General features: G+C 54.8%; 1 protein-coding gene across 1 annotated transcript; it reads left to right on the top strand.

The window, feature by feature from the left end:
* The first annotated feature begins 813 nt into the window (after window positions 1–813).
* On the top strand, window positions 814–21,595 carry USP48 (ubiquitin specific peptidase 48). The gene is made up of 27 exons (XM_056865607.1): window positions 814–955; window positions 1,328–1,448; window positions 2,158–2,314; window positions 2,799–2,926; window positions 3,282–3,406; window positions 3,518–3,626; window positions 4,252–4,385; window positions 4,771–4,853; window positions 5,168–5,347; window positions 7,957–8,079; window positions 8,547–8,696; window positions 9,448–9,648; window positions 10,502–10,616; window positions 10,723–10,853; window positions 11,466–11,534; window positions 13,905–14,029; window positions 14,646–14,768; window positions 15,681–15,742; window positions 15,954–16,064; window positions 16,360–16,490; window positions 17,181–17,287; window positions 18,728–18,832; window positions 19,692–19,847; window positions 20,361–20,486; window positions 21,151–21,199; window positions 21,392–21,418; window positions 21,512–21,595. The coding sequence occupies exons 1-27, from the start codon at window positions 822–824 to the stop codon at window positions 21,532–21,534; spliced, it is 3,105 nt and encodes a 1,034-aa protein (XP_056721585.1). The 5' UTR covers window positions 814–821; the 3' UTR covers window positions 21,535–21,595.
* The last annotated feature ends 505 nt before the right edge of the window (window positions 21,596–22,100 follow it).

Here is a 22,100-nt window from a genome sequence, read left to right as displayed (position 1 = left end):
GATGCCTCACTACTCGTCATGGGTGCCTTTCTGCTCTTTCCCCTCTATTCACTCTTTTTGTTTTCATAGCTACCTGGTTCTTTTATATTCACTCCTAGAGATGTAAAATTTCTGGAAATGTTGAAGCCCCAGGAAAAAAACTCTTCCCCCACCCAGTTTTGTTTTTTGGGGGGAAACACCAGCGATGTGGGGGGGGGGAACCCTAATATTTGCAATAAAATTTAAGGTGGCATAAAATTGTATTATTTGGGATAGTTATAGAATGTAAAACAATAAATTTCGTCGTTTTTATAAGAAAAAATTCCAGGGCAGTCATGCGGGCCTCACGCCACCTGTTGAATGCAACTGCGCACGCGCGGCAAGTCCCCCCCCCACCTCTCCCCGCCCTTTCCATTCTTCGTCGCCGCCGCACCTGCGTCGCCATTGGCGCTCGCTCTCCTCCCCCTCCGACCCCGGGCCTGAAGCTCCTCCTCCAAAGGCGGGGCTCTGTCCCGGCGGCGTCATCTGCGCGGTCTGATTGGCGAGGAAACTGACAGTGTCACGAGGCGGCCACGCCCTCAGCCTTGCCCCGCCCCTCTCCTTTTCGCTGAGGGTGACGCCAGGACGCGTCGGAAGTGCGCGCGCGTTCGGTGGGCGACGTCACAGCCCCGCGCCCAGAGGCCCGTCGGCGCCTCTCCCTTTCTTCCCGCCTTGCGCCGAGGGGGTCTGAGGGCGCGCCGCGTCGCCGCCCGCGTGACGAGATCCGGGCGCGCCCGCTCCGCCCCTCCTTGCTGGGCCCGGTCGGCCCCCCGGTCCCCTTCCTGGTTCCCCGCCCGCCCGGGATGGCGCCGCGGCTGCAGCTGGAGAAGGCGGCTTGGCGCTGGACCGAGACGGTGCCGCCCGAGGACGTGGCGCAGGAGCACATCGAGGCGGCCTACCGCGTCGGCCTCGAGCCTTGCCAGCGCGGCGCCTGCAGGTGAGAGGCGGCCGCGGGGCTGCGCCGCGGCCCGCCCTGCCCGCCTTCCGGCCTCTGCCGCCCCGACCGGCAACGCCCCCGCCCCACCCCTCCGCCGGTCGGGCAGTAGGAGGGCGGCGGCGGCGGGGCGGCCGGCCTGCTCGGCAGGGCTCTTGTGAAAAGCAAGAGTGTCCGCGAAGCGCTTTGAACACCCGAGGTGCCCTCGGCATAAGTGCGGAGGGGGCAGCTGCAACTCTGCCTGCCCGTTTCCCGCGGGCGGCCTGGGAGGCGAGAGCCCGGCCTCCTCTGGAGTGTGGGGGGAGGGGAGGGGGAGGGGGGGAATCGGGATCTCAAGAATATAGTGGGCTGACCTTGCTGCTCTTGCTTTTGTAGAAGAAACTGTAGAGGAAACCCAAACTGCTTGGTGGGGATCGGGGAGCACGTTTGGCTGGGCGAAATAGATGAGAACAGCTTTCACAATATTGATGATCCAAACTTTGAGAGGAGAAAAAAGGTAAGCTTGTCTGGGCTCCGAGTATAAGCCCCAGGGCTTTCTTGGTGGCTCCATAGCCTCTCCCAGTGGGATTCTCTTTCTAAAAGCCTTCCTAGACTTGATTTTGGTGCACACATCTGAGATCTAAGACCGAAATTGTCTTGACTCTGCTAAGTGCTGGTTCTTGTGCCCAACTAGATAAGATGTTATGTGTTTGTTGGAAGCTTCTATTTCCAGTTCCTGTTAAGGAGGTGTTAAAAAGTGGCAGTTGTGCATTTAGGCAAGGACTGGTAAAGAAATCTGGTCGTTTTGTGAATTTTTCTGAGCGAGGATTAGGATCCCCAATGATGCGAAACCACAACTGAGAATCCTCTGGAATGTTAGAAGTGCTCAAAAAGCTTTTTGCAAACTTGGTATCAGGCGTTCACAGCCTCACTGACTGAGCGTGTGAAGGGTGAAGAGCGTCCCCTCGAGAGCGATGGGGCTGTGGCTCGGCATTAGAGTGCCTACTGCACGTGCAGAAAGTCACGGGTTCCATTGCTGGCGTTTCTCGATCTCAGAGCAGATGTTGTGAACAGACCTGGAAAGCAGGTTATGTCTTACTCGCTGGTCCAGTAGCCTGATTTAGTATGAGGCGGATTCTGATATTCTGCAGTTGTCTCCTTTCCCTCCCTTTCTTTTAGGGGGTGATGCGTTGGGGTCTCTCTGACATTTCCTCTCTTTCTGCCAGAATGCATTTGTGGGCCTTACAAACCTGGGAGCCACCTGCTACGTCAACACTTTTCTACAGATGTGGTTCTTGAACTTGGAGCTCCGGCAGGCACTTTACTTGTGCCCAGTCACCCGCCCTGTGCCTGTGACCGCAGAGGGCACTCCGGCCAAAAAAGGTCAGTAGAGGGTTGACTTCCTCACTCCTTCCCAGTGCTGCATCTGCTGTGGTTTGTAGAGGGCTTCCCTTGCAGGCACTGTTGGGCTTGGGTTGTGTGTTGCCGCATCAACAGCACCGCGTCTGAGAGAGACCCATCGAGGGTCAGTCATGCAGTGGATTCCTGTTAGAGGTGGGGCAGTCTAAACCCAGCTCCAAAGGCCTCTGCCCTGTCCCCTGCGTCTCACTGACTTCTGCTCGATGCTGTTGTATTTAAGCACCAGTTGAGTTGTCATGAAGCCTTAAATTTGGGGTTGTTGGAAATCTAATTTTTATAAACGGTTACTTAGAATTGCACAGTTCATGAATAATGCAGTCATCTGCTCCTGTTTCAGTGGGGTGGTAAAGCAATGCTCTATTAACCAAACTACTTTGCTTGTATTGTTAAAGATGAATTTGTGTTGCAGTAGATTTTCCGCTTGAGGAAGCTTTTTGCCTTTTGATAGATTATGAGCCTCAGACCATTTGTGAACACCTCCAGTACTTGTTCGCTTTGCTGCAGAACAGTAGAAGACGTTACATCGATCCATCGGGGTTTGTTAAAGCACTGGGTTTGGACACAGGTCAGCAACAGGTAACGTTTGGGGGGGTTGCATTTTGTCTGTCTTTGGAAAGCCGGTCAATCAAACAAACGTGGAAAGAACTGCGTATTTGTAGAGCTTGAGTTGGGGTCCACCAAGGAGGAATAGGTCAGTGGGCAGTGAGAGAGCTCCCCTTTTGTGCCTCATGAATCAGAGAGCCAGCCTCCAAAGCCCCCATTGGTGCAGTTGGGAGTGGGTGAAGGTGGGGCTGTGCCCTCTTCTTCCTTAGAACTGCCAAGAAGGGATGAGGGCAGAAGAGGCAAACTTGGATCTGTGCCACTATTTGCACCTCTCTTTCCTGTTTCCGTTAACTTAACCCGGCCTTCGCAACATTTGCTGTTTTCCCAGGATGCCCAAGAATTCTCAAAGTTGTTCATGTCTCTGCTGGAAGATACTTTGTCCTCACAAAAAAACCCGGACGTGCGCAACATAGTTCAGAAGCAGTTTTGTGGAGAGTACGCCTACGTCACCGTGTAGGTCTTTATGTGGAAGTCATCTTCCTCTCCAGTTGTGATTTTTTCTGTTAATGCTTCAAGTAGCAACATTGCCTTTTCCCTCACGTTGGTCTTCTGGCTTTTTTTTAGTTGCAATCAGTGTGGAAGAGAATCCAAACTTATATCCAAATTTTATGAGCTTGAGTTAAACATCCAGGGGCACAAGCAATTGTCGGACTGCATCACAGAATTTTTGAAGGTATTTGCACACCTTTACAGGTTCACACCATCCTCCTTATAGCAGCAAGGGAGTTGCTGGTGTGTTATCAAGAACCCTGCTGAGTGGTCAGGTGGCTCTTTAGGTTCGCTTTTATTTGGCTTTAAAATGATCTCCTGTTTGTTTCTTCTGGTCTGACATCTAGAAGCAGATGATAAATGTTTTAAATCAGACCCTAATTTCTGCACTTGTGGTTGATTCAGAAATTCCCATAAAGTTAAAGAGTGCAGTAAGATGCCGTATTGGTCCTTGAGCTCTTTGTTAAAGCATCTGGCCTTGAGGTGTCAGCTGGTGCTCACCTTTGGCAGGTATGCTTCCCTGTGTTTGGACTGGGGGCACCCTGGAAGCCCCCCGGGACAGCGTCTGAACCAACTGACTTAAGAGTTGGATCTTTGAGCCAATGAGTGGCTTTTTGGGGTATGAGATGTGCTTGAACCTACTATAAAATGGCATCTCTGCCTGAAAACCCTGCATTGGGGACCTGGTTCCTCCCTTGGCAGACTGTGGTGTTTGGGAGAAAGAGACTGTATCCCAGAAGAAACGGAAACTCTCTCCCCAGCCCCCTTGGAGGGCTTGTGCTGACTTGCTTCTCGTCTCTTCCGGCCAGGAGGAGAAACTAGAAGGGGACAACCGCTATTTCTGTGAGACTTGCCAGAGCAAGCAGAACGCCACCCGCAGAATCCGCCTCCTCAGTCTTCCAGGCACACTCAACTTGCAGCTCATGCGCTTCGTCTTTGACAGGCAGGTCCTCTCTCTCACGGCAGTGGGGGTGGGGGGTGGGCAGTGTCGCTGTATCTGCCCTGGCCCCCTGCATGGGGGTCTGAGGGAGCAGGGTGCCCTGTCTCCTCTCCCGCCAGCAGTTTGCCAAGAAGGAAAAGCCTTGCCATGCCCCTTGACTCAGCAAGGCCACAAGCACAGGCTCTTCACCGAGGGCTTGCCTGGTGCACACCGAGCCATGTAAAGTGGTTAAGGAAACAAGCCGCATCTGCTTCAAGGGGGGTGGTGGTGGTGAGGTGAAGTGTTTTCAATCCTGGGTCTGCTGCCTGCGTTGTGCTTCTTCCAAGCTCTGCTGCGTGTTGCCCAATCAAACAGTCCCCCCCTTTTCCCCCCTTGCTTCCTCCATCAGGCAAACTGGCCACAAGAAAAAACTTAACACCTACATAGAGTTTTCAGAACTGCTGGACATGAATCCCTTCATGGAAGACAAAGGTAGGCTGTATGTGACGCAGACCCTTCTCTGTACCAGAGGCACCCAGAGTCTGTCCTGGGAGCAAATGGTACCGCTTGGTGTTGTTTGTGTGTGTGTGTGTGTGTGTGTGTGTGTGTGTACTGTACACTGGCAGGCTCAGTTTTTTCTCCCTGTTCTGGAATTAGGCATTAGATGTGTTGTCATAAAAAACAGTTGTGGGGGCAGCAGGCAAGGGGGGAAAGAGGAGGGGCGTTTTCTGTTTCTGTGGTGACGGACGGCAGGCTGGGAACACACCGCAGGGGCATCTTCCAGCAGACCATCTGTTGTCTTTCAGCTGGGGCCTCTGAATATGAGCTGAGTGCGATTCTCATACACCGAGGGGTCAGTGCTTATTCTGGCCACTACATCGCCCATGTGAAGGACCCCCAGACGGGAGAATGGTACAGATTTAACGATGAGGATATTGAGAAGATGGAGGGCAAGAAGCTGCAACTGGGGGCAGAAGAAGACTTAGGTAAGTCCTTTCCATGGTGTTGGTGTCCCTGCTGTTGTGATGTGGAGCTGTTGTTGGGAGCCTGGGCATCCTGAGTGGAGCATGTGGCTGCTTTTGACCTGCCCTGCTCCAGATGCAGCCCCTGATGGGCCCGGCTCCTCCTCCATCCTGCTGGACACTAATCCTGGCCGTTACCTTGTGCTCTCATAGAACCAAGAGTTGGAAGGGGCCCTACAGGCCATCTAGTCCAACCCCTTTCTTAATGCAGGATCAGCCTAGAGCATCCCCGACAAGTATTTGTCCAGCCTCTGCTTAAACACTGCCAGTGAGGGGGAGAGCTCACCACCGCCAGCATTCCATGGATAGAAATGGGGGGTGGGGGCTGCTTGTGAGATGTCAGTCCTCAGGCCGCCCACTGCATGTTGCTGAAGCCTCTGCTTTGCCAGCCGTGTTCTCTGCCCAGGCTGTCTGCAACAGCCAGCCTTTTAAGCCGACCAAAAAGCCTAGGTGGCGCTAAAGGTATACGAGAACATCTACAGGTCGAAACATATCCAGTGTGCTGTCAGGGTGGGCGATGCACTGCTGGCACCTCTCCCTTCAGGCACGCGAGTTGATGTGCGCTAGAGATGAGATGCCTCCTCTCTTTGATTTCAGATTTCTCTTCCAGAGTCTTTGGGAATGGAGCGCAGGCAGCATTCACTGCACTTTTTAAAACATGGGGTCCCTAGAAATGCACAGAAAGATTTGGTGCGTTGTAGCCGACCTTTCCTCCGGGGAGGTCTGAAAGGGGTGAGGGGGCCTCCCCTCCTCTGTTTTGGCCTCGTAGCCACCTTGTGAAGGAGGTTCAGCTGAGAGAGAGCGGCCGACCCGAGGTTGCCGCCCAGGGAGTTGCCTGGTGGTGTGGAGCTCCAAACTGTAGCCTGACTTTTGAAGCCTTGTTCCTGTGTTGGGATGACTGACGGTGGGGAGGGGATGACCTTGCACATGCGTGGGGGGGGGGCTCATTCAGTTTTTGTTCTGAGGACCTGTGGGGTGCCAGAGACCTCTTGGGAGGGCTGGGTACATCTGGTGCCTTGTGCTCAGCAGAGAGTTGACTACGCAGGTGCTGTTCCCTGAGCATGAAGGTCTCCTCGCAATAGTTATACCCTGAAGAAAAAGCTCCGTCCGTCTATTTATGTGCTTCTGCGGTGCGGAGGGTGTTTGGCCAGGTCTGCGTGTCCAAAAGCAGGGGCTCTGGGCCCAGCAACCTGTGGCTCGCTGCCCCCTTCAGTCTTGGCAGCAGACCAGTGATGTGTTTTTCCCCAGGAAAAGAATTTTAAATGTTAAAAGTTACCAGAATTTAAATAATGTTAGGAAAAGGAGGCAAAGGAATCACTTGCAAGTGCCAGGGTTTGTTTGTGCTTCGTACCCTGCCTTTAGCCCATCTGCGATCACTGATGTTCGGCACAACAGCCCTGATAACTTACAGATAGACTAGCTTTTTCCACAGAAAAATGTGTCCCCACATCACTGCTCTAGCTGTGGAACAGCGAGGCAATATTAATGGCAGAAAGCGGAAACATCCAGGTGCATGGGCAGTACTTTGAGGAAGTGCACGGGTAGGGAAAGGGATGGCATGGGGTCGGGGAGGCACTCTGTTGCTGTAGATCCAGGGTCCCCAACTTCTTTTGAGCCTGTGGGCACCTTTGGAATTCTGCTACAGTGTGGTGGGTGCAGCCACAAAATGGTTTCCGCAAGAGGGAGAGCCAGCCTCGCAACTGACCTTCCACTAAGTGAAGATATTTGAGCTGTGGTGGCAGCTGCTGCCGCCGAATCTGCACAGCCAATCATATGGCCAGTGATCAATAAAGACCTGCCTGGCTCCCTGCTTTCTAAAAAAAGAAAGGCGTCCAGGCACCACGTTGGGGATCCCTGCTGTAGATCATGCCATCATTGGTGCTCAGGCATGGGTGCCCTTGGAGTATTCTGCCAGGCCCTCTGGGGGTGGAGAAGTCCGTTGCGTCTGACCTAGGAATACAGCATTGGAATGGAACTGCTGTCAGGTAGAGGACAGGTGCTGAGAACTTGGGTGCTTGTCACCTGAGTGAATCATACAATCATAAGAGTTGGAAGGGACCACCAGGGTCATCTAGTCCAACCCCCTGAACAATGCAGGAAATTCACAACTACCTCCCCCCCACAAACCCCCAGTGCCCAGAAGATGGCCAAGAGTGGTGCATTTGGCTTCAGCTCCTCCCAGAAGGCAGGTTTAGTCTTGGCATTGTGTAGAGTTGCTCACAGCTCAGTCAAAATAGCAACTCCTTCTGCTGGCTTCTAGTTCTGAAGAACTTTGGGGAGGAGGAATTTTCTGTCATAAAATTAAATGCCAAATAGATCCAAATGACTGCAGGTTCAGCTTTGCTGGGACCCATGCCCATCAGGGATCAAGGAGGGGGGGCCTGCAGTTCCCTGATGTTCCAGCCAGCTCTGCCCTCTCCACTGGGAATGAGCAACGTCAGTGCAGGCTGCCCCTGCCCCAGCAAAGGTGGGATGAGGCAGGAGTGGGGGAAAGCGATTACAGACTCCGCCTTTCTCAACGATGAGAGCAGATTTCCCAGCTCTTTCTTGCTTTGGCTTTTGTTCTCCGCTAGAGCCTTCCAAAGCTCAGACTCGGAAGCCCAAATGTGGGAAGGGGGTTTACCGCTCTCGGAACGCATACATGTTGGTGTACCGGCTGCAAACACGGGAGAAATCACTGACCGTTGAAATTCCAGGTAAGGAGGTTTTTTATGCCCAGGCCTTAGCTTGTTTTCCTCCTTTCCTCTGTGTGTGTGAGAATGGGAGATGAATCCACACGCAGACACATCCACACATATATTGTGGCGCACATTGGGCTATACAGGGTTCTTAAACCCTCAGTGGCAGCTCGGTTTGGTGAAGAGTCCCACAATAGACTTAGTCCAAAGGGGTGGGGGGACTCCATGATGCTGGCAGGAGACTTCTCCAGACGCACAGGGAGTGTTCTGTGCTGGACAGGCAGTTCTTCCAGAAGACATCAAAAGCCTGAAACGAAGGGCATCCTTCCCCAAAAGAAGCCGGGCACCTGACTGCTGGGGGAGTTCTGTGGGCGGTGGTCTCAGCAGTGACGTGTGGCGGTAAGGCTTCCCAGGGGGAGAGTGCCTGCTCGGGCCGTAGATAACAGGGGCTCTGGTGTAATCTTGCGGCTTTCCTTCCCGACCAGCTTTCTTGCAAGAGCTGGTTGAGCAGGATAACTGCAAGTTTGAGGAATGGTGCAGCGAAATGGCGGAGATGCGCAAGCAAAGCGTGGCCCGGGGCAAGGTCAAGCACGAGGAGGTGAAGGAGCTCTACCAGAGGTTACCCGCTAAAGCTGGTCTGTAAGATCTTCCTTTCGTACACATCTTGCAGTAGTGCTTGCTTAAGAAGGGGGCTGTTGTAGAGGAACAGGGGCCCGCCCACGCGCAGCAAGCGGCACCTCCCCAGGGGGGCTCCTCCCAGTGGCCGGGCCGCAGCCTGCCGGCCGAGGAGCATGCAGGGGAGCTTCGCAACCAGCTTCTCCCTCCGTGGCCCGGAAGGGGAAGTGTGTTGCCTGATTCCATTTGCTGGTGGGGAACCACTCTCTGCCCCCGCACACTTCTTGTGCTACATGCCCTGGCAGAGTCTGGTAGGGAGCCCCTGGCAGAGCTGCTCGCCTGGAGCCCCCCTCACTCTTTGCAATCCCACTAGGTTGGGGGAGGGGGGTTCTGCAGAGCTAGGGGTACCCTTACCTGGACCCCAAGAAGATAAGGCTGCCTGCTTGTGTGAACCTGACGGGCCTCACTACAGGCCATCTATAAGCCTTGAGGCTGCTGCCCGGTCTTTGAAGCAGAGAAACCTTTGCGGGGGGGAGCACAGGAGGGGGAGGGGCAGCCTTCGGGGGCAAACTTGTCTTTCATTCAGCTGTTTCATAGTGGTAGGAAAAGCTTCTGCGGCTGGTAATTTGTTTGCCTGACTTTGGGGGTGGTGTGTATGTTTTATGGGGGAGGGTGTTGTACGATCTGACTCCGCCTGGGCCAAGAGCCGGCCGTGGTGGCTGAGTGGGGGGCGCCGGCTCTGACGCTCCTGTCCTGCTGACCTCCTCCTAGGGTGTCCTTACGACTTTGTCTCTCTCGACTGGCTGCAGCAGTGGCTGGACGAGTCCACGCCCCCCAAGCCCATTGATAACACGGCCTGCTTGTGCTCCCACGGCAAGCTGCACCCAGATAAAATCCCGACCGTCAAGAGGGTCTCCGAGTATGTCGCTGACTACTTTTACAAGAGATACGGAGGAGGGCCCCGGCTGACGGGTGAGTGAAGGGCTGCCTCCACGTACCTTCTGATTAGCTGGGCTGGCACTGGGCCTTTCATTCTCGTGCGGGAGGTGGCTGAGGGGGGGGGCAGGCAGCTCTGCACACGGTAAATGGGGCAGCGTGAGATGCTGGTGTGGAAAGCCTTCAGGGGACGCCCCGCTTTCAAAGAGGCGGAATGGGGAAGCGCTGGGTGCGTAGGACTGCCCCCGCCCGAAAGGTCAGTGTGGTGTCGACAGTGTTTTCTCGGCTGCCCAAGGAGCACTTCCCTCTTTGATCGCCCTCCAAGTAGGTAAGAGCCGGGAAAGGGCGCCTGCGCCATATTAATAAATCCTGTGCCACTGGCGCACGGTGCTGTGACGGGCTTCCCCCCCTCGACCAGATCCTCCTCCTCCCCCCCCCCCTTTCACACTTTTACCAGCTCTGTCTGCCAGCTGGCGTTCTCAGGGCTGGCTCTTGAGATGCAAACTGATAACCTGAGAAGTGTTGATTCGCGAAGACGATGCTCCGCAGCATCCCACGCTTCTCTTCCACGCAGTCCTCCTTTCCGCCTTTCTGGGTCTCCCTCCTGAAAGGATGAGGAAGGAGGGCCTGGCTGTTTCCCTGAGTCGGGGGAAGGGGGGGATCAGGAAAAGCACCTTTTTGCTCCCAAGGTGGGGGGAGCAATATAGAAGGGCCTGGGACAAGTTCCCAGAGAAGGTGTTGGGGGGGAGCCTTGAGAGGAAAGTGGTATTGCTTGGGGGGCTACCAGTCTTGCCAATAGCAGTAGTAACTTCAGCGGACAGTCCTGGCTGATGGCAGGCATGCTGTTGGTAATGATCTTTTGCCCCCCCCCTCCACCCCACCCCCCCAGTGAAAGCACTCTGCCGCGAGTGCGTGGTGGAGAGATGCCGGGTGCTGCGGCTGAAGAACCAGCTCAACGAGGACTACAAGGCTGTGGCCAACTTGCTGAAAGGGCCAGTCAAGGGGTACGTGGGCACTTGGAGGAGCCTGGGGGGGGGCAGGGGACGTTTGCATGCCGGGCGCCTTCGGTGCCTCCCGGGCTGTTGAGTGTTGGTCTTCCCCTCTCGGCAGTGACGAAGGCTTCTGGGTCGGCAAATCCTCCTTGCGCAGCTGGCGGCAGCTGGCGCTGGAGCAGCTGGACGACCCGGAGGAGGACGCTGACCAGAGTAACGGCAACATGAATGGCGACGCCAAGAGCAAAGGTAGCCCTCGGCCCTGGCCTTGCACCTCCTGGCTGTGGTTGCCCAGCGTCAGGCTTGCGCTGGAGCAGCCTCGGGCCCCTTTGGGCCCGGCGTGCTTAGCATGCTGTGGGGGGCTGCCGTCCCTCTCAGGGATGCTGCAAACCTCACTGGGCGGCAGCCCTTCTGTCGGTAGGCGGTGGCTCTCCTTCTGGTCGAGTGATCCCCTCCCCCTCGTGTCATGGGAGTCGTTAGTCTTGCTTGTTCCTCATGCAAAGCCAATCCCTGCAGGTGGGGGTGGAAAGGGCTATCAAGTGGCAGCCGACTTACAGTGGCCCCTGGTGGGGGTCTTTCAAGGCAGGTGTTGGGCAGAGGTGGTTTGCTGTTGCCTGCCGCTTTGTGGTGACCCTGGACTTCCTTGGTGGTCTCCCATCCATGTACCAAGCAGGGCCAACCCTGCTTAGCTAATGAGATCAGGCTAGCCCTAGGCCATCCAGAGATGGGGGAGGTGGGGTTGTCTGATGCCAGGCAATGCAGAGATCCCCAGTTTCAACCCCCACCCCACCCCCTTCCTGTGAGCTGCATGAGGATACAGGCTTTTCACTGTGCCCTGCCTGGCCTCTCCCTGTTCTGCAGATGAAACCAGCTCTGAAAGGCAGGAGGAAGAGGACCTGAGGTTCAACGAGGACATAATCTGCCCCCATGGTGAGAGGGGGCCGTGAGTTTGCATGCACACCTGCAGGGGGGGGGGCTCACTTTTTGTTGTGGTTTGTGGAGGGGGGGTGATGTGGGAGGAGCCCATGGAGTTGGGCACATCCCGTCTCCAGGAAGCCGAAGCAGGCTGAGGCCACTCTGTCCTTTCTGCCACTCTGGTGTCCGGGTGATGCCCACTCCTGCGTTCTCTTCGAATTCTGCTCAGCCGTGGAGCTGGGTTCTTCCTCCAGAGACCCCATCTGTGGCTCGGCTGTCTGGCGGCCACGTTCCTTTCTGATGCATCTATTGTCAACGTAGGTATTTTATCTTGATTGGAAGTTACTTGCAGCATTATGACCTTGGAGGGAAACATGGAATCCCCCAGAGCTTGCTGGCTGAGGAGGTGTGTGCTGACCTCGTGGGTGTGTGGGTACGGGGCCTCTCTGCTGCTGCTTGGAACTTTTTTTTTTTAAGATTTTATTTTTTTATAAACAAAAACAAAGCAGGAAAAAAGGGAAAAAATAGAAATTATATCACAACAACAATTACAGCAAAAGAAAAAGAGAAGAAAAAGTATACATATAATATAATGAACAATGATATAATAAACAATAAGCACTAAATAATGACGGCAACAATTATGAGCAGTAAATAGTGGTATGATAATGAGCCTTAAATGGTGATTATCACAATAATAAATCCGAGCATAAATCGCATGATGCCCTATACAATACTTGATAAACACGATAATAATGTTAGACAGCATTATAAGAAAAATTGTTATGAAATAGAATAGATAAAAAAACTTCCAGTGGTGATTACTTTTAAAATTTTGAATTTAAATTTCTAAAAATACTTCCTGAATATTAAATTGAGTTCACATATTATTATAATCTATCCACGATATATTTAAATGTTCCCCCCTTTTAACACCTTTTCTATATAATATAACAAAAGGATTATTAATAGTTCATGTATATCATTTCAGCAACCTTCTCTGCTCCCCATTTTTTAAGAATAATAGGAGTAGTATGCTTTTCATTTGTCTTGAAATTATTTGATTGGTATGTAATTATTCATGTAGTTGGTTAATTTTTGCCGTTACTGCGTATTCAGATAGTTTCCTTCCCCAGTCCTCCCCGCATACTCTTCTGCTTTCCATTTTGTTGCAGTTGTAACTCTGACTGCCATTATTATGCACAGTGGGTAGCCTGTTAGTCTGTCTGCAGTAGTAGAAAAGGGCAAGAGTCCAGTAGCACCTTAAAGACTAACAAAAATATTTTCTGGTAGGGTATGAGCTTTCGTGAGCCACAGCTCACTTCTTCAGATACTGAATCTGTTAGTCTTTAAGGTGCTACTGGACTCTTGCCCTTTTCTACTACTGCCATTATTATATATCTAAACAATTCTTCCATTGGGAGCAATATTTTTGGCAGAATGCTTGCTGTTGACTTCCATAGCGATTTTAATTTTTTTAATTTTCTGGATTTCAGCATGTATTTCTTTCCAATTGTTTTGTCTTTTTGCACGTCCACCACATATGATAAAGGGTGCCGTCCACCTCTTTACATTCCCAACATTTCCCTTTATAGTTCTTTCCCCTCCTCAATATCCTTTGGGGGTAATACACCACTGATAAACATCTTATACCAGTTTTCTCTTAATGTCTGACTAGCTATAAATTTTATATATCTTTCGTCCATAAGGTTTCCCACTGTTAGAGAGACATTTCTTCCTCAAATTTTGCATCCACCTACCATGCATGTTTTAACTTGTTCTGTTTCTGTGTTTCTGTTCATCCGTGCAGTGTTGAAGAAATGGTTTGCACACACTCTTCTCACCCCGTTCTAGTGCTGCTTGGCAACAAGCCCATGTTCCTGGAAACTTAGCAACCAATTAGTCAAAAGTTGATCAATAAACTTGCCCATCTGGCCCCTGTGCCTTCTGAAACAGCCACATATTGGGTGCTGCTGGTGTACCTTGAAGGGTGGGAGCGGAGAAACGACAGAGGAGGGAAAGCGGCCTGAAGGAGTGAATTATGCTAACAGTTGACCGGGAGTGTTCTCCATCAGGGCTTCTGTGAGCTTTCGAAGTCGGCGGCCTTCCTATAGAACCTGGTTGTAATTGCAGAGGCCCCGTCGTGGATGCCCACAGTGGGGTCACTTTAAAAAGCAGGGCTCGTTTGGGATCTCGTCGTCCTTCCCTTCTGCTGTTTGCTGGGTTCAGGAAGGGCTTTCAGGTGACCGGAGCTGTCCTCAGTCTTCCACCTCCTGGGGGGGTGCTGGCTCTCGTGTCTTTGCAGAGTCATCCACAAAGCCCCTGGTTGTGGTACGTCCCGTTCTGCTGCATTCAGTCATGTTTCTCTGCTCTCTTTCCACACAGGCAACCTCTGTATATCGGAGAATGAAAGGAGGGTCGTTTCCGTAGAAGCTTGGGAGAAGCTCCGCTGCTATTTCCAGTGCGCCCCGGAATTCCCCACCAGTCAAGACTCCTGCTCCCAGTGCAAGGTGCCTGCGTGGTCGTGCTCTGCACAATCACCCTTTTCAGAGTGTGAGAACGCCCCAGGAACGCCGACACTAGCAGGCCCAGCAGGGGTGCTGTAAGGAAGCCTGCCGGGCAGCTGTGGGTGTGCGTGAGCAGCAGCCGCTCCTTCGGGCTGTGTGTTTGGCCACTTGAGTGGGGAAAGGGGAGAAGGTCAAGACGTTTTGAGGGGAGGGCCCATCAGTTCCTTTAATTGGTGGGATCTGGCTGACCTTCTTGTTGTCACTGTGCTCACAGAAAGGAGGGAATGAAGGGGGGCATCAGTTGCCTGGAGGTGGGGGGGGAGGCTGGCCCTGTGTGGGGGGAGGTGTGAGGCTGGCCATGTGGAGGGGGGTAGGGGTGAGGCTGGCCCTGTGTGGGGTGCCACCTGAGCTCCACTTGCCCGGCTCTGCCTACCATTCCTGCTTTAGCTTTGTCCGTTCTTTTCCCCTTTTGGAAAACCACAGAGGGGCCTGCATATTGGCTTGATCTGGTTTTTTGTGGGGGCGGGGGGGGGAGGAGACCCAATGACTCGATTACTGCTGAAAGCGGCAGGTCAAAGGCAGGAGTGACCTCTCTGTGTGTCCGCCTGTCTGTGTGCAGATTCTGGAGCGGGAGGGTGAGGAGAACGAGGCCCTCCACAAAATGATGGCCAGCGAGCAGAAGCTCTCTCTGCCCAACCTCTTCCAAGACAAGAACAGGCCGTGCCTGAGCAGCTGGCCAGAGGTAGGAAGAGCTAGGGAGGGAGGGAGGGGCCTGCTGCCTCTTAGTGCCGGGGGGGGGCTGCCTGTGCTTACATGGCGTAGTCATGTTAACGGGCCATGTTCTTGGCATGTAGGAGAGCCCCTCGGGCCACGTCTGCTGGAGGAATTATGCTCCTGGGGCAGGCCTCCAACCCCCACGGGGCTCACTAGAAGGGCCTGGCACATAAATAAATCCCCACTGAGGTCTAGGGAGCAGGCAGGGGGTTGTACCTGTACACAAGCTTGTCAAACTCGCTGTCTTCCCCACCCCCGGTGGCTCCAGGAAGCACCATGCTAGGGGTGGGGGAGCTCAGCCGAATTCCAAGCAAATGGAATGGGCAGGGCTGCTGGCCAGAGCGGCAGTGGCATCCCCAGGAGGGTCGCATGGATGTCTCTGGTCCTTGTGTGGTGACCTACAGCCAGAACGGAAGGGGTTGCCCTGAAGTCAGCCAGGTCCCAGATTGCATTCCGACAGCCCTTCCCAGAAGAGAGCCTGGGGTGGTACCGCTTGAAGCACGCAGGGAGTCCCAAGCGACTTGCTTTTGCCTTAAGCTGAACTTGGATTAACTCCACTGATTTTTACAGATAATTTCTGTTTCGGATGGATGTAAAAAGAAGAAATTACAATGACATGGGTTTACTCCCATGGCCCCTTGGGGTTGGGGTTAAAGAAGTAATTAAACAACCCAGTTGGGATGTAGCCCTACAAGTCGGTAGAGCACAGACAGCTGGGAACCGTGGCAAAATTTTTGTCGTGGCAGAGTACCTTTACACCTTAAAATTCCCCAAATATTGCAGAGCCTTTATTTTGGCCCATTTTAATCTTTTACCTTCAGTTCTTCTGGTAGGGCTCTTCTCGAATCGGGATTTCACTTACTTTGCTTTGCTTTCTCAGGAGGTGGATGAACTTTACGTCGTCTCAAAGTTCTTTGTGGAAGAGTGGAGGAAGTTTGTGAGGTAAACGGGCTTCTCCGACAGCTCTGCTCTCTGGCCACAAATGCACCTGCCTGCCGAGGGGCCCAGTTCGGCCTCTGCAGGCTCTTGGGAGCGGCTCTCCCGCCCATCCTGTTGCTGCCCAGCCATGCTCTTCCCGTCCCGCTGAAAGCAGCCCAGCCGAGGCTGGGGGAGAGCGCTGCCACAGATCTCGTCTCTCCCTCGTCTCCTCCAGGAGGCCCACACGGTGCAGTCCTGTCTCGTCGGTGGGGAACCGCGATCTCCTCTGCCCGCACGGGGGCCTGATGTTCACCTTGGCTTCCATGACCAAAGAAGACTCCAAACTGTGAGCTGCTTCCTGGTGCTTCGTCTGGGGAGGGTGGGGGAGGAAAGAGTGGCACAGCTAACTAGAGGGGCTCTTTTGGCCTTCGGCTTAGCACTCGGGTGCTGTTCTTCTGGGGGGACTGCCATCTGAGAGAGTGAGGGGCGATTTGCTCTCCCTCCTTTCCTTCTGAGTCACGCAGGCAGAGGAGCCCCTGGAGGGCTCAGAGGGGCCGTCAGGGAAGAGCCCTGCAGACGGGCCGGGAGGGAAGGGCGTTGTGGCCATTCAAAGCCAGCCAGTGTCACACTTCTTTGCACAGTATAGCTCTGATATGGCCCAGCGAGTGGGGAAAGATCCAGAAGCTCTTTGTGGTGGACCACACCATCCGAGTTATCAGGAGGGGCCCTGCAGAGGCAAGCCCTGACGCCCCGCTCTACGTCACTGAGCCAGGTGAGTGGAGGGGGAAGGGGGTCCACACTGGCGATGGCTTGCTGTTGCCCCCCCTTGGTCGCAGGGCATAAGCACCCCTTGGACTGTGGGGTTCCAGGATTGCTTTCTTCTGAAGATACCCAGCTGCTCAGGTTCCTGGTGGGTTGGGGGGATGAGCTGTGAGCAGCCCAGAGCCAGAGGGTTGCGCTTGGGGGCTGCCCGACTCCTGGGAGGGAAGGGAGAGGGTGGGTGTTTAGTTCTTGGGCAGGGGCTTTGTGGAGGTTTTCCTCCTGTTGATTGCATGAGGCTTTAGCATGCAGTTGTTTCTCTTGAGATTTCGGTGACTTGTCTGCTACCCCTCTGCCACCAGGCTCCTGGTAAAAACTGGAAAAGCCTGTTACCAAAGGGAGAAGGGGGGGATGAAAAGGGGGGGAAGAAAGTGAGATGAAGCACACCAACTCAGAGCAGTCAGAAGGCCTGGGCAGGAAATGTGATGGAACCCAGCAGCACTCTGAGGCTGGTGGGGGGGTCACAGCAGGTGGGGAGTGGGGGTGGGGGTTATTCCACAAGCAAGGAGTCCCTGGCTGGTAACCTTTCACGGGTGGGGGCCCACAGAAGGGGCCATGGCAAGGGGGGCTCGGGGGAGGGAGAGACTGGTGTGTGTGGGGAGTTCTGCCGGTCAGCCCTTGGGCCTCCTTGTGCCTCCCCCAGAGCTGTGCTCAGACTGCCGTGAAGGGCTGTTGTGCCAGCAGCAGAGGGACCTGCGGGAGTATGCCCAGGCCACCATCTACGTGCGCAAAGTGGTGGACAACACAAAGGTACCGAGTCCCTCCGCTAGCCGCCCCCTGCCCGGACGGGTCATCCTGTTCCTGGTGGCCTGTAGGGAGTCATGGTCAGTGTCAATGGTAGACAGAGGTTCAAATCCCTGCTTCTCTGTCAGAGTGGCCTGCCTTGCAGGGAGGCCCAGATGGAGGGAGGGAGACGCGCATGCCCCGGCGGCCCTCGGAGACGTGGACTGGAGCTAGTTGCTGCGGGGGTATTGCAGTGGCCACTGGTAGGAGGAGCAGCCTTGGAAAAGTGCCAGGAAGGCGGTCTTTGGTGGGCCAGGGACGGGGCCAGCAGCTGGCCGTTGCCCCCACGCCTGGATGGGGGGGGGGCTTTGATGGACTCGGCAGAGCCATTTGCTGGTTCTCATGTTCCATTAGGGCTGAGCTCCTTGGAGGGGGTGCGCGGGGCAGGCGGCTAATAGGCTTTCTATTCTGCTTTTAAGAGCCCCTCCTTAAGAGAGCGTGCATTAAGTGGTAGGGCCTGGTCCTTTGAAATGTCATGCGTTCAATCAAGAAGGAAGCCTCAATTTATCCAGGAAGGGTTTGAATTATGGCTGCTCCTGAAGATCAGAGAGAGAGAGAAAGAGACTCAGGTTGTCTCGGCACAGATGTGCCTGCCGTGTGCTCTCTCTCCTGCCGTGTGTTCTCCTGCCGACAACAAATGCCTGACCTAGGCCCGTGGGTTGATGGTGGGGTGGGGGGTGCTGGGGGAATGCGGGGCAGGTTGTGAGCAGTCAGTCCAGATGCAAAGGATGCCCCCCCCCCAGAACAGGCTCGAGGGCTCCTCCGCCAGCCTGCTGCTTTCCCAAGGGACTGCTGATGTGGCACCAGGGCGACGGTGCGGCAAACCGGCTGACAGCAGCGGAATAAAAATGTTTGGGTGCGGGAAGGTCAGGCAGTTCTGTTGAGTGAGAGGTTGCTGAGGCTAAATATAGAACTGCCTTCCTCTTGCTCGTTAAACCCCTGGGCTGGCTGTGTTAAAAAGATTTAAGGGGAGGCACTTGCGGGGGTGGGGAGCAGGCTGTTGGCCATCGGTAGCGCCCCAAAGAGACTGGGGGGGGGGAAGGGTGAGATTGCCCTGGATTGGGTGGGTCAGGTCCAGGCCCTCTAAAGGTTCCTGGAGGGGAAAATTAAAATATCAGTAAATAAATGTCAGGAAATAACGCAACCAACAATCATCTGGAAGTCTTAGCGGCACAAGACTTTTCTCTTGATACAAGCCCCGGAAGCATCCCCTTTTATGCCCTTCAGTTTCTCTCTGCTCTTTTTGAATGCCCCTGCTCTCCTGCCCCTTCCAAACTCCAAGGTGAGTAGTGCTGACCAAGTCCAGCCCTCATGTGTTTGTTCTCCCCCCGGTCACAGGGAACTTGCTGCGTTTGGGCTTCTTTGGAACCTTTAAGTGTGGCTCACAGGAATGTTTTTCTGCATCAGGTCATGAAGGATTCTGCTCCGGAGCTCAATGTAAGCAGCTCTGAGGCGGAAGAGGAGCGGGAGGAGGCCAGGTTGGAAGGGGAGCAAGATCCGGATTTTAACCAGGTACCTCTGGGTTCCTTTGTTTCCTTTCTTGCGCTTTGGTGTGTGAACTTTCACTTCCTGCTCTTTTATTGGCCTGAAACAACTGAAAATAAGAGGGAAGCGCGATTAGGGCAGAGTCCTACAGTTCAAAGTGAATTCCCAGCGGCATGGAAGGCAAAACACAACCTGATGTATTCACAAGGGCCAGCAGTCAAAAGGAAGCCCTGATCACCATGTGGAGCTCACTGCCACTGGGTGTGGGGGATGGACACCGCCCCAGCCTTAAAAAAAGGACCAGCCAGGCTTGCAGCGGAGGAGAAGGCGACCAAGGACTGTGAGCCGTAAGAGCTAAGGGGGACCTCTGAGTACAAGTTGCTCTTGGGGCCTGCAGAGGAAGGCCCTGAGAGCCAGTGCAGTGTAGCAGTAGAGTGTTGGACTAGGAACTGGGAGACTTAGGTCTGAATTTCTGCTGTATCGTGAGAACCTGCTTGGGTGGCTTTGGGCCCAGTCACACACATTCAGCCTAACCTACCTCACAGAGATGTTGTGAGGATAAAACGGAGGAGGAATGATGTAAGCTGCTTTCTGCCCCATTTGGGGAGAAAGGCAGGGTAAAAATTAGTAAGACGATAAATACCCTGCTGTGGGCTTCCTGCCTGTGTCTGGCTGGCGGCTCCTGGGCAGAGCGGTGCAGGCCAGCTGCCCCGGAGAAGGGGACTGCATCTCAGACGTGCAAGGCGAATGCATCGTTGCTGATGGGCGCCTCTTACCTCTGAACGAGCCGCTTTCCTTGGTGGCGGAAGGGCCTCACTCGCTGCTTGGGCAGGTGGGAGCAGAGGGCTCCCTCGTGGCCCCCATTGAGCTGCCTTCCTGTTTCCAGGCCAACAGCAACCCCAAACGGCAGAAAGTGTCACACCCAAACTACGCCGCCTATCAAAAACAGGGGATCCGGCGAAGCACGCGGCACAGGAAGGTGCGTGGAGAGAAAGCGCTGCTGGTCTCTGCCAACCAAACGCTGAAAGACCTGAAAATCCAGGTGAGTGACCTGGCTGCAGCTGCAGAGGGGACTGGCAAAAGGCGTGGCCTCACCTCACACCTGGGGGGGGAGGGGCTTGCAACTGTTGTGTGAACCCTGCTCCAAACTTCCCTCTTCTGTGGTGAAAGCGCATCAGATACCAGCAGAGAGAACTGTGGAAGGAAGTTTGACTGGCCGTGGGGGTTGGAGCTGAAAGGGGCAGGGACGGAGTATGTGGGGCACTAGCTGTTTTGCAAGAGAACGAGAGGTTCTCTGAACTTTGCTGAGCATAGAAATGCTGCAGCTGATTTGCGGCGTTTCTGTGCTGGGAGGCTCGCTGCTGCGGAGAGCTCTGGGCCTCCTGCCTCATTCTTCGCCTCCAGCGGGGTCCCATCCTTGGCCTGCCTCCAAAAGAAAGACCCTCCGGGCAGCATTGGCACAATGAGGTGTTCATGCTCCACGCTGCCCGCCAAAGGCGTTGTTGGCTCCCCCGCTTCCACACCCAGGGTGTCCCTTGTGTCTTCTCTGTCACAGATCATGCACGCCTTCTCCGTTGCCCCTTTCGACCAGAACTTGTCCATCGAGGGGATGACGCTCACGGAGGACTCGGCCACCCTCGGCAGCCTAGGAGTAACCCCGGAGTCTGTCGTCTTGCTCAAGGTACCAGGGCGAGAGGGTCTTCTCCCCACAGCGCAGCCCTCCAGCCGTGAGATGTGCGGCCTGCCTTTGCAATGGGCTGCTGCTGGGCATCCACGTCTGTCCATCACCACCTCCACCAGGTGAGGAAGGCCCAAGAGAAGAGTCGCTGGCGTAAGGTCTGCCCACGTCTTCTGTGTCAGGGGGCTGGGAGTTGAACCCAAGTTCCAGTCTGACTTGAACCGCTCTGCAGCACTGGCCGTTGCTTGGGGGTTGCTGAGGGGCTGGCCGGTCAGAAGGCCCACGTAAGCCCTTCTCGGGTCTGGGTTCAAATGCCGAGAGGTCACGGAGTCAAGGGCAGGGGGCCCCTGGGGCAAGCCTCAGCCTCCCCATCTCAGCGTTGTTGGAAGGGATATCCAGCACCTGGGAGGTCGCCTCCCTTCTGCCAAAGCAGGCTGTTTTGAGCCCCACATGCGGCTGCCAGTGTGTTGTGGGGGCGGCTGGTGGCCACCCAGAATGCCTGCCTTTACCTCGTGGGGGGCTGGCCTCCACCAGAGGGGGGCGGGGTTGCCAGCAACTGAGCAGACTCTTCTTCCTTCTGCTCCCGCCTTGCCCTTCAGAAGGGTTCCTTGTAGACCACACGACTCTGCCAGCTTCCTCCGTGTTCAGGCTGCCGTTTCCCTTGCAGGCTGATGAACCCGTCGTGGACTATGCAGCAATAGATGACGTTATGCAAGGTAACAAAACCCAAGCCGCATCCCAGCTTCCCCTGCCCAGCCTTCTTAGCTGCTTCAGGGTAGCTGAAGGGTGAGCTCTGGTCCGGGGTGGGCCCCTGAAAGGGGGGGGGGTGTGCAGCCATAGCGGCCGAGTGGGACGGGGAGCCCCCTCTCCCCTGGAGTCTTTTCTGATGAGTGTGCCTTTCTTTCCAGTGTGCATGCCTGAAGAGGGCTTTAAAGGTAAGTGTCTGCTCTGCCCTCCCCCCCGCAAATAAAATCTCGGGTCCGCCTTTAAATGGCGTCCTCAACTGCAGGCTGTTTCTTCCTCCTCAGGGACTGGTCTTCTCGGGCACTAACAGTCCAGCAAGAAGAATTTGGACACTGTTGGGCATTCCAGGAAAGGGGGGACCTACGTCAAGCCCGTTGTCGTTCCCGAAGGCAGAACTCCCCCCCTCCCTCCCTCCCTGCTAAAGGACTGGCCCGGGGGCCTTGCGTCAGAACGGGCTGTGCCGTAAGATGGCGGGCTTTGCCAGAGGGAGCATTTCAGATTTTCTGTCTCGCCAGACAAATGTGGAAACTTCCTTAGCTGTAAGGGATTAATCGCCCCGCGGCTCTCGCCCTGCTTGTTCCTTCGGGCTCAGTCCAGCAGACGCCTCTTCGCGACATCTCCCTTCGGCTCTCCAGTGGCATTTTGGAGAGTTCACACAGGCTGCCCCCTCCACGTTGAGGAGTCCTGCCGTGGAGACTGCCCCACCCCCAGGATTGAAAGCCATGACCTGCCTACGGAAGCCTTCCATGAGAAACTCCTAAAACACAGGGCAGAGGTGGTTGAGCAACACCCCCACCCGGGTGGTTTCACTGCCAACGTGCTGCGAGAGGGGTCCGGACCTTCATAACCATCTTTATTTGCAGAGTGGCTTAA

Source organism: Euleptes europaea, chromosome 19, assembly GCF_029931775.1.
Source record: "Euleptes europaea isolate rEulEur1 chromosome 19, rEulEur1.hap1, whole genome shotgun sequence".
In the NCBI taxonomy this organism is placed as follows: domain Eukaryota; kingdom Metazoa; phylum Chordata; class Lepidosauria; order Squamata; family Sphaerodactylidae; genus Euleptes; species Euleptes europaea.
Note: the sequence above shows the minus strand (reverse complement) of the source record. Positions and strands in the feature narration are given on the sequence as shown.

Bases quoted from the DNA above. Each gene is read 5' to 3' on its own strand.
- USP48 (XM_056865607.1), top strand. From the start codon at position 822: ATGGCGCCGCGGCTGCAGCTGGAGAAGGCGGCTTGGCGCTGGACCGAG. The intron at 15,743-15,953 runs GTAAACGGGCTT...CGTCTCCTCCAG, and splicing joins GAGTGGAGGAAGTTTGTGAG to GAGGCCCACACGGTGCAGTC. The intron at 21,419-21,511 runs GTAAGTGTCTGC...CTTCCTCCTCAG, and splicing joins GCCTGAAGAGGGCTTTAAAG to GGACTGGTCTTCTCGGGCAC.